The 11,943-nt window shown below is 40.1% G+C and overlaps 1 protein-coding gene across 1 annotated transcript in view; it reads right to left on the bottom strand.

Annotated features, from left to right (window-relative positions):
- The window catches only part of TYR (tyrosinase), a gene marked incomplete at its 3' end in the record, with an annotated part of 37,794 nt that extends 30,410 nt beyond the window's left edge, over nucleotides 1-7,384 (bottom strand). Inside the window, exon 1 of the mRNA XM_010078890.1 lies at nucleotides 6,477-7,384. Coding sequence (XP_010077192.1) covers nucleotides 6,477-7,319 — 843 coding nt within the window. The remainder of the gene's footprint in view (nucleotides 1-6,476) is intronic.
- Nucleotides 7,385-11,943: the final 4,559 nt, after the last annotated feature.

The following is an 11,943-nucleotide window of genomic DNA, read 5'->3' as shown; positions in this document are numbered from 1 at the left end:
AGCAGGAGTATTTTCTACTAGAAGCATGCTGTTTTAAGACATGATTTTTTTGTTCCCTTTTGGAACAGTCCTGAGCAAATTTGTCAGTTCACCCTGGACAAAGCTTATATTCAAACTGCATTGAGTGCCTGCCCCCTGCATGCATAGATTCACTGGCTCCAGGGAACTTATTATGAAGATACTCGGAGGAGAAGCTTATGTAAGTAGTTAGCAAGAGCAAACGCCAGTAGATGGCAGTCCAGAATACGCAGCATCACTCCTGGTCCTTGTAGCACCCAGCAAAAAAACCCCTTCGAGCACTGCAGTCGAGATCTTTAGCACAACTCTTTGTATCACTTCTTAGAAAACACACTGGAAAAGTGCTGAAGCTTTTTGCTAATGGGAAACCCTTTTGTCTTTTAGTTTGCAGCTACTTGCACAGACCAACCCCTGTGCCTAAATAAAGTGAATTGCCTTACAGGAGTCTTCAGCAGTGTCCAGTCCTTTGTCTGCTATTTTTAAATTAAAAGTTTTGGGGGTTTGGTGACAAATTCTTTGTGGTTGCTTCAGACTTATTAAATCTGTGCTCAGAGGGACATGCAATACATTTAATATATCCCTGAACAGCTGGAAAAAAGTGATGAATAATTTTCTGTGGTATTGAAACAGCTGCTCACTTATAAAAAGATCTGAAGTTCCTTAGTTTGCTGGGGAAGTATGGTCACTCAAAGGGTTAATCTGCACCTGTACTTCCTTTAGAGCTGGTCCTTTGCTCTGCTTCTCTTCTGAGACCACCGAGCAGGAGTCTGACCTCATCCAGAAACTATATCAGCATGTTTTCACAGTGTTATACTCCAGGTTAATTTAGCCTAAAAGAACCACTTCAGACTACACCCAGAGCAAAAACATGACACTTGGATCTGTGGCACCCATCCCAGCTCCCCCAAGGATGTGATGTGGGCATCCTGGCCCTCCTTGGCACATCCCCATGTCTCCATTTGTCCTACATCAAGTCTAGACTCCTGAACTGGAGCCTTGGGTCACACAATGCAGCCAAAAGAGATTTTGCACTGATTCGTTGCCTTTCTCTGTCTTTCTCCATTTATTCTCACATCCCTGCTTGGGAACAGCATTAAAGCGTAGCCCTCACACTGCATTTAAAACATTTGGCAATTGTAAAGAGATTTAATTTTTACTTTTTTTGGCTGCATTAGGGCCTGGCATAATCCAGTCCTAATTAAGTGGCATCCTGAAGCCATTTACTCACCAAACTGGGAAAATGCAAGGAAACCCCCAGATAACCTGCAACAGAACAAACTGTACTTTGGGAGCTTGCTTTTATAGGCAGAACTTTAAAAGGTGCTGTATCTGTAGGAAACCAAATAGTTTTTAATAGATTGTGTATATTTATATCTGTTTCTTCACGTACTCCTGAATGTTAGGAGGAATGGAAAGGTAAGACAGGCAAAGGACTGAATGAAAAGAAGAAAATTTGGAAAGCAAAGCTTCAAAGAAATTCTAAGAAACATCTTTGTACAAGGAGAAGGTCCTTAATTATCTTTCTGACCCTTACAGCTTAAGCATTACCTGGAGGAGTTGTGAAACTTGAGCTAAAGGGAGATGAGACAAACATGAAGTGACAGCAGTGAAACAAACCCAGAGCCTTCAAGGTATTTTCTCGGCTGTCAGTAGAAGCTGGCTGAGTTCCATCTCTGCTCAGAGGCAGCTCTGAACTGGGGGTAACTTACACCCCTTCAGCACCTCAAAATGGTGCTGGGGTGGAGTAGGAATCTGTTATCTGAAATATACTGCTGAAATATTCATTAACACTTTCTGGTTTGTCAGACCGCGATTCTCTACTCTCTGGCTGTCTCCAAGCTGCACCGTTGGCGTTGCCATCTCCATGTCTACTGCAAATTCACAAAGACGCGTTTCTCTGCAGGTAGATTCTTTTTCTGGTGAATTATTAACAAACCCAATTTTTATGAAGTTCCTTGGCTATTAATTTATACGACTCTGAAGATGTCTGTCTTTTGCACTACGTAACTCCTGAGCAAGCATGGCTACAGGCTAGGGAACAGCCAAGCAACCACAGACCAAAATCTATTGTCACCCACTCGTGATCCCGTGGATGAAGGCGTATCTCTTTGAGGTTACAGTGACAAAAAGAGGCTGAGGATACCCCAGTGGCTGCTCCTGCTGTGCACAGATACGGGTTTCCTCAGGCTGTGGTACTGAGGTGTGGCACGTGGAGACTTATCTCTTTGTAACAGGAAATGTTTATCATCCGTGTAAGCATATCATTAGGAGAACAATCACAATAAACTCTTATTTTACAGTTAGTTACTTCATTTGGGCTGTTGTTTTTTAATTTACCAGCCTATAGCTGGCACCAAAGCCTATTAAGTTGAAATAAAAAATGAAGTCATTGAGTTCATGAGATACTCAGGCATCCACAAGCAGATGGAAGTAAGACTTTGGCTGATTTAAGAATCAAGAAGTGTTGGTTTCTGGTGTTTGTATTTTTGTGAATTTCCTGCAGTTTTCAAAGGTGGACATAAAATAGAGTTTCAAATTACCCTCTTAGACTATTCAGCTAGTAATACAGCTTCTTGATAAACCATACTTAGAATTAAATAACAGTCTGAATAGCTAAATTTTGTGTTTCTCATTAAGTCATATTTTTGGGTAATGGATCTAAAATACTGTCTTTATTAGTTCAGGAGCATTATAACCATTTTCTGTTCGTGTAACTTGCTTCCCTTTTGTAGTAGCTTTGCATTTGTGCAGGTGGTTCTGCAGGGTGATACAGAATGAAGTGCTAAGGGAAATTCTCAGGGCTTGCAACAAAGAATTGGCTGCAGGCTTACACCAGCACATCTGAGAGCAGGCAGCTCTCCACGTTATGCAATTACTTCTCTCAAGTCACTCTTCTTTTAGCAGAGACAAAATACAAGGGGCTAAAGTTGGTGGTATAGCCTGCTTGCCACAATAGCAAACCTAAAATAGCACTTACATTCTCCTGCTTCATTTTCTTCATAGTCTGTGTAGTACACTGTGGGGATCCCCAAACCCTAATGTTAATTGCCAACAGAAAGTTTCTGCTTTTATTTGCAGAAGGCTTTTTATGCATTTGTAACTTCACTGACTTCAGTTATTTTTCCAAATTAGTTCTGGTGCAGAGGGCAGAATTTCACCTGCTACTATTTAAGCAAGGCATAATAATTATTTTTTTAGCAAATCCATTATCTTGAATAATTATAGAAATGGGCACTAAAACAATAAAAAACCTCTTAAAATGTCATGGAAGATCTCCATTTCCCCCATAGCTTTCCATGGCATGGAATTGCAAAATTTGGTAAAGCATTAGTGGGTATCATGCACTCCTAGTTCTGAATGCAACACTTGAATCATCATAAACAAGTAAGTGAAAAAATAAGATAATCCTTCCCACCTACTCTAAAACATGAGCCAAACAAACAAATAAAACCAATAAAAATTCCTGATAGTCTCACTGGTAAAAACAGAGGCAGGAATCAGAAGGTTCATTTAGATGACTAGTATGAGAAAAATGTGGACAGATAATTCACTGAGCTAAGTGTTAACAGCAGCATGTTGAAGAAAAAGTAAGGCAAAAGCAAGAATTTCAGCATGTATTCATGGGTATCCATGTTGCCATGGCAACTTCTCAATGGAATAAAGTATTTTCTCCTTTCTTTAGGGATTAAAAAAAAAAGAGAGATGCTGTTCTGCAAATAGGCACTTTACCTTTTTTAAAAAAAATAAATCTGTAAGTGTTTCCTAACATAGCAGGCATTGTTTTGTTATGCTTTGGAAAGAGATTTAAATTTCTAAAAAGGACGCCATATTATAGATGTGTTATTCAAAAGGTTTCTCTTGCCCTCTTTTCATTTAGAATGCTTATTAAAAACCTAAATTCCTTCACATTTCTGGATGCTCCTCTTTTTTTTTTTTTTTTTTCCCCCTTCTTGCTGTTTAGCTACAGAGCTTGGATAATCAGCGTATTCTGCAGCAGATCTATGGCTGTTTTCCGGTTCAAGCTAAGGCTATTTTTGTTCTCTTTTGATTTTCTGGAGTGAGATTCTGATCTCTTGCTTTGTGTTACTCAAAGGAACCGCACTGAATAAGTTATTCCAACATAAGCAATTATTTAAGTTTGGATTCGAGGCTAATAAAGAAAGATCAGTTTGTGTTGTATCTTCACCCCAAACTCACTGACTGAAAATGCAGATCTGTTCAATCTCTTTCATTCCTTCTCTAGATAAGTCAGCAGAGATGTACTTAGATAGAAGATGTTAAAGGGGAATAATATTCTTTCATGGCAAGGTTATTGTAGTCGTTTTCTAAATTTTGAATAAAATCATAGCATTTCCAGAAATGGCTGAAATAAATAAATTATAAGGACCCATTTTCAGAAATTACTTGGAAAACTTCAGCAAAGCACGTAGGTGCTCTTACATATATTTACAGACACTAAATATCCTTTAAATACAGCGCAGTTTTTATTGTTAAACCTATTGAAGTTATAAAAAAATATCTGTTAAAGCAATGTGTTTCCTAAAAATTTATTTTCAGAATATGTTTGTGGGAACTGACCTTAAATGAGAAGTTTTAAACCTGACTGTTTCTTAAATATATTCATTACTACTTGTAAAGTTTCTAGGTACTTATTACCAGGGTGGAAAAATTCTAAGAATCTGGATGTGATTAATAATACCTTTGAAAATGTGAGCTAAACATAACTATCTGACCTCTCCAGGTCTTTTAGAAAATTCTGCTAACAACTTGCTGATTCCTTTATACTATCTGCCTCCTACTACCTTGATTATCTCATCCAATATATTGTATTGATAGCTCCACTTGACGCATGTAACCAGTGCAATTCTAGTTTCATTTAATCCACTCTAACACTTGTACCATTTTCACGTAACTCTTTACTCAGCTCAGTGCAGAACAGCATCAGATCCACTTCATTCTGGTAATGCAATCTAATTAAGTAAGTAGAATTCATCCACATTCATACTGTTAGAAATGAGCAGAGTCTTAGAAAATGGGACGAAAATACACGTTTGTAGCTGTTATCTGTTTTATGGCTATGCCTACACTGGTAAATTAAATGTGGTCAGGAATTTTCCTGGGCACTGAGACCAAATGGCATGGAATAATCCATGTGTATGCCAGTAAAATCATTTTAGCTTCCCAAGCAGGGTGGCTGTACGCAAACATTCTCCTGGGAATGGTCCCTGACAAGTATTTGTTTGGGGAAGAGCTAGTCAGTACATACAAAACATATGACAGAGAATGTCCAAAAATAGATAGTATATGGGAATGCTTGAATTTACAGGTATATACACAGCCTATATTATTCAGAGGATACAAATCAAGACTAGATACACTACAACCATCCCAGTAAGCCCAGTTAGTTGCTGTTTTGTAATACCAGAATATTACAGAGCTGCTGGAGCTTGTACCTCTTTCACTTTCCATTAAATCACTGAAACTGCCCAACCTTCATTTAGGCTGTTGCTACAGAAATAAATAGAACAAAGATAGATTTACACCAACATAATCATAAACTTCAGTGCCAGAAGCGACTGTTGCTATTGTCATGATGGAGTGTGTCTACGGAAGCCAACAGACCTTTGTCACTGTAATTTAGGTGATGTGGCATTAATGAGCAAGGGACAAAAAAAGCCTAGAAGCTGTCAGTGTTAGAACAGCACAGGATAGTTCACCTATATAAGACAATATCATCTGTGTAAGTATGGAAATTTGCCTTGGTTTGCAGGCTAATTTGCAGTGCTTTTAAGTGACAGGAATAGCTATTCAGTTTACTTCTTAGTTCCTTTGAGCAACATATTTCTTTTGAGATGCTGATGTGAATTACACAGCTGGTTCTTCTGTGCTCTAAAGATTTGCTTTATTTATTTGTTTGGTTTTTCTTAAGTTGAAAGCAAATTAGCTTAATTGGATAGTTTTTAACTCTTGGATGGAAAAAATGCACTAGGAGTGGGGTACAGCGTCTGACAACTTTTTGCTTCTATTTCCATTATTCAGTCACCAATTGTCTTGCAATGGTTGCATGCTAGCAATTTGTGTACATAAACCCTGTTTTTTTCTCACCTCACTGCCACTGCACACCCAAGCCTGTTTAGCTTTCTAAAGGCCATGTTTAGACGCAAAAACATAACTTTTCTCCTTCCACCTTAACTTTAGGTTCTTAATTAAGCAACCTAAATCCTACGGTCAGAAAGAGAAGAGACAAAGGGATGAAAGAACAGCTCTAAATGAAGATTTAGTCCATATAAAATCTGATTTACTCTCTGGTAGTGCTTTCTTTCTCTCCAGGAACATCTAAAGGAATGTTGCATGGCTAAGCTCCCAACTTGTGCACCTCATTTAAGTGCCTAAAGTCAGGTAGGATGATTCTGGCAAAATCAGCCTTTTCTTTCCCCTTCCCCTTTGTCTGTCCTTACCTGCCACGAGGAGAAAAATGATGCTGGGCTGAGTAAATTAGGATTGGTGGGATGTCTGCCACCCATGTATTCATCAGTGCAGACCACACAGTCCCTTGCATCTCTCCAGTCCCAGTAGGGGATGGTGAAGCTCTCGTCACCTGTTATCTTCTGAATCTCACGTTCCCACAACAGCAGAAAGGCTCGATGCCAAGGCAGAAAACCAGGGGCTTCATGGGCAAAATCAACATCCCGCCACACATTAGACCCACCCAAGAGTGTGTCTCGAGAGGCATAATAATGCATCCACACAAAGAGATCATACACGTTGATGTTTCTGAACATCGGGTTCAGGCCGTTGTTCATCTGACCATACGTGCCGATAGCAATAACATAGTCCTGGCTAGGGGTGCTCTTCGCCAAGTTAAGGTAGGCAAGAAACCTGTCCTTCTCCCTGGTGGTGAGCTGGAAGATGTTTCTTCTTATTCTCACTTGCCTTTCAGTGCATCTGGGTCCTGTGAAACCAAACTTGCACTCCCCGCAGTTGAATCCCATGAAGTTGCCGTTGCACTGACACGTCCGGTTGTAAAACACAGAAGGCCAGTCCTCTCTGTCATCCACTCCTGAGAACGGGAACTGTGGTCCCAGCGGAGCCTGAGAGAGAAGGATGTTCTCGCAGAACCCCCTGCCAGAAAACTCCCCGCAAGGGGACCCGTCTCCATCCCATGTGGGACAGCACTCCTTCCTCAGCAAGCTCGGCGTGTTTGCACAGGCTCTGGGGAACTGCCCGGTGGACGGCTGAAGGATGACGAGCAGAAAACCCATGGCAAACAGGGACATCCTCGCAAAGCAGCAGGAGAGCATCAGCGTTACACTTCAGTGCATGGAGCGCTCTCTCTGACCCTTCCAAAGTCCTGGGTGTGAAAGAAGATCCTTCCCTCCACCAGGAATGCTTCACTTCTGAGTTCTGCTACAGTGCACCCTCCATGTCCTTCCCCGTTCCTCCCCTGGATTTATTTCCACACAAAACACACTTCAGGGTTAATCTGATTATCACATGTCCTGGGCGAAAGCCAAGTGACTTTTTTCCTTACCCCCTACAGATCTCAAAATACAGACATTTATTATAAACTTTCATCTTCTGCCTAGCACATGATTGCTTTCCTCTGGCAATAGGAGAGGAAGTAAAATTAAAATTTGAACACAGGCAATTGTTGGCCCTTCAAATTCCTTGTTTGATCACATGCTTCAGAGTAAATGGATGTTTAAAAAAAGACCCATAAGAATCTGATCAGTTAAATAAGCACAGTGAACCTAAAAGTGAGAAAATAAACAGTTTGGGGGTAAGCTATCTGTTTTTTTAAGAGGAGTCAGACATAAAGTATGGTCAGATTAAGTGTGAACATAGAGAAGAACCAGAATAAACAGTTTGGCTTGGCATTTTTATATTTCAGTGCAACCTGCCTTTCCCAGGCTAGCATATGGCAAAGTAACTTCACAAGAGAAATGATAAACTCTTCAGAAAAAAAATAATTTTTTGGTCCTCTGGAATCCATAGCTCTTTGACAGGTAGTGATACACCGAAATCTGCACCCAAATCTTCTCCGCCAATAGATTTGCAGAAAGCACTTTAAGCAGCTCTCTCTGGACCTGGGAAACAAACCTTGACTCCTGTTTTTCTGCCATCAGGCAGTTTGCAAATCTGTGTTCTTTACTCAGTGCATTACTGGGCAGCCTCCAGACCACCCACTTTTTTTTTATCTATTAGCCTGACCAGAGCTAACAGAGCTGTATGAGTGGCATTAGAAGTTATACATCCTTTGAAGTTGCCCCTTGAAGCAAAGGGAGAACAGTTTTACTGCTGGGCAAATTGCACATGAATTATCCATTTTCTTCAGCTATCACTTTCGTTAGTAAGAGTGGTTTTGTTGGTTTTATTTTTTTACTAAAAGCATTGCGAATTATTTCCTTATCCTTAGGGAGAATCCCAGCAGGGCAGGAACAACACATAAGCAAATGAAGTGAGAACTTTGCTGGGAAACGATGCCTTTTGCTGGGATCAGCAGGTCATCACATGACTGTGCTGAGGAGCACGAGGTGCTCTAATCTTGTTGGCTTCTACGCCTCAGATACTCCAGGAGATTATCCCCGAGTCCCACTGCCAGGGAGCCTGTGGTGGGGGAACTTGCAGCGGAAAGGGCAAAGGAAAAGGAGTGGCTTTTTCAAAAAATATTTCTAACCACGGGCTGATGTTTACTATTGTTTGACTGATTCCCCTGGTTTCCACGCCACGTTTGTAAAACAGATTTCATCATGAAAATGTTACTTGTTTGCTTTATTTTATTTTCTTTTCTCTGTGCCTGGCTGTTTGGAAAACCTTTGCAATTTGTTTAATTTACTGTTCCTCTTGTGGAGGCTATTGCAAAACTACCATACGTGAGAAGAGACCCATCTCAGAGGAGAGCCATATACATTTTTTAATTTTCACTGAAAAGCTACAGGGATTGGGAAAGGCTTGAGGTAGAGCCTCAGAGGGAACCAGAAAAACCCTCCAAATTATATTTAGGCAGACAGGCACACACACAAATACATTTAATATCCTATTTTTATCTTCAAACGAGATTTTATGAACAGTGTTAAGAAATAAGAATCCAAGCCTTGAGAGTTGTCATATGACAAGTTTCTGAAGCAGCTGGTGAACAGAGGAAGTCCCTGTGAAATGGCATGAATGAGAAACTCTGGACGAGGAATGTGAGTATGACTGAGGAGCAGCACACACCCTTCTTGACCTACTATTGAGCAGAGTCCTGTTTTGAATAGCTGTCAGTGATTCAGATAGCAGTTGTGAAATCAGACTTTCCATATATCAACAAGTAAACCATTAAACAAGTAAGAAAATATTCATTCCTATTCCCATGTGTGGCTCTTAGAGACACCAAAGCATGAGACAGCCACACCTTACACACTGCATTCGGGCAAAATTCTTCATTAAAAAGACCTAATGGGACTTTCCATCTCACTTGTGCTTCAACCCATCACTCTTTATTTCCTTGTTCATCTGACAAAGCCATCATATTTTCATGAGGTTCGTGCGTAGGTTGAATTTAGTCTTTTTGACTGACAATTTTCCCTTGCATTCTGCCTGTGGGTTGGCATCATCCTCCCATATGAGAGATCTATTTCTCACAACTGGATCTCTGCATTTGAGTGTGGGTCAAGACTTATTCATTTAAGGTATACAAATGCTAGGTGGACCATAAGACCAGTGTGGCTAAGGCACACTGCTTTCTGTACACAAGAACATGAAAGACAGGGGTTTCGAAGCAATATCCAACTTTACTTGATTCCCATTCATAAATGACCAGGAATCACTTCACAGTTGGGTCTCATAGAGCAAAGCTTCAAGAACAAACTAGCATGGGGCTCTGCCTCATGCCCCTAAATCTTAAGTATACCCTGAAGTTTGCAACTTGGTCAGTTAAGGTATTGGTTTCAGTCTAGTAGAGTAGCACAGTAATGACAGCATTTAGAATCTAACTTGTGTTTTCGTTACAAGGTCCTTAAGTGCTTTATAGAGATGTCAATAGTTACTGGAAGGAAAACCCCCAGACACAGAGTAGTGAGATGTCTTCCTGCAATGCTAAACCAAACTTCCTACAGACATGAACTGTGGTTTTCTGGTGTGTTTATGGGCAAAGAAAAGGAACAATCCAAATAAAAAACAATGACATTGAATGGGGGTTTATATTACCTTATCAAAATAACTTTTGGTCTCCTCAGGTCTGACTGGGCTGATCTCCAAAAGATCATTTCTTCCTTTTGGAAGATGTCACAGGAAATTTCAATTCTAGGCTGCTGACACTGAAGCAATCAAAGTTTCAAGTAATATTAGTGAGTTTTAAAAAATTCTGTTAGCTGAATGACACAGCAAAGAAAGTATCTCTCAATGTGGCTAATTAACACTTTTTACTAATTCTGTGGGGATTTTAAGGTCCAGTTGTCTATGATGAGTGGAGAAAATGAAATCTGTTATGGGAAAATGGAGGATAATTTTTAATTGTAATTATTTAAAAGTCAAGTGTAAAACTGTGAAGGAACAAAGGCTGGATAAAAAAAGTTGGTGCTGCTCAGTTCCAGTGGAAAGAAAAACTGCCAAGAGAAAAAAAAAGAAAAAAACAATAGATGGTTATTTGAGATGGATGAGTGCAAAGACCTTTTGACAAGGAGAGAGCACTGACAAATGGAAAGGAAGATAGTCTATTGACCAGCCAGGAAATTCAGTCTGGCAAACCAGTAGGCTCAGATTGTGCTTTCTGATCCTTACCTGTTACTTGCTGTTCAGCATCAGCATCCTTATGCACTGCACAAGGCACCTGCTTTCAGATGTTTTCATGAGCTCCTGCTGAGCTTGCATTTCATGTAGTGGAAGGACAAGGCATCATTGTTTTCCCTCTACCCCATGAACCATGTGCCAGATGGAGCTATCAGACTCCTTCGTGGTTTGTCAGTGAGCCAAATCTGGCTCCTGGCCTGCAGGAGAAAGAAAACAGGAGTGGATGTATGACAATGACACATGTCATAGATACTATGTTGTGGTCAAAACCAGAGCAAAAAAAATCTGTATCCCGATTACTGACAAACAGGGAGGGGAAGTTTATCCTGCTTGTCATTAGGAGCCGTGAAGCGGTTAGGCATTTAAACACTACACAAGAAAGAGGAAAATATTCAATTTCTGTTTGTAATCAACATTTTACCATTAGTTGGAAAAAATCAAGTTTATTAGAAAGTAAGAATTTCTTTCCTGCTAATCAAAGCTCTTTACTAAGAAGCAGACTAGAAATTCCCACAAGCTTTTTAGCCTAAGAGAAAAACCTGCACACCTTTTGGTCTGATATTTGAAGATAAGGCTTAAATACCCATTTGGATGTGTTTGAAAGTAGCACAATCCCAGGCTGAAAAATTATTCTGAATGCTGTACGTAATCAAATTTTAACTCAGGAGCAGCATACCTAATATGCAGTCCACACAGCTAATGGCCTAATAGATGTAACCATGGTCACATTCAGCCACGAGTAGGATGTTCGGCCCCTAATTTGAAATTCAGTGCAAGCTTTAATTAAGCTTGGCTTGTGCAGCAATTCAAAGCACTCCTGTCACCCCAGCCAGGTGACCAACCATGCTGGTTTTATGCTGCGTGCAAAGAGGAGACATACATGTTCTAGAAAAAACATAAAGGTGTGGACAGATGATATTTGATCAGTGAGAAAGCCTGCCGGCACAAGGTTAATCTATCCATTTTAACAACATTGAACCAGCAAATTTTACTGTATCAATGCTTTTATTATGTGGACATAGTATTTTTGATCTGATACTGGGAGCCCTAGAGACAGACTTAGTGCACCAGAAAGTAGATATCCAAACCAGTCTGAAAACATAGGCTAAACATTACAAGCAACATCTGGGAGTAAGAAAAAAAGTCATTGATCTG

The sequence above is a fragment of the Pterocles gutturalis genome, unplaced genomic scaffold (assembly GCF_000699245.1).
Source record: "Pterocles gutturalis isolate BGI_N339 unplaced genomic scaffold, ASM69924v1 scaffold21163, whole genome shotgun sequence".
Classification (NCBI taxonomy): domain Eukaryota; kingdom Metazoa; phylum Chordata; class Aves; order Pterocliformes; family Pteroclidae; genus Pterocles; species Pterocles gutturalis.
The sequence above is the reverse complement of the archived record's forward strand: the minus strand, read 5'-3'. Positions and strand labels throughout refer to the sequence as shown.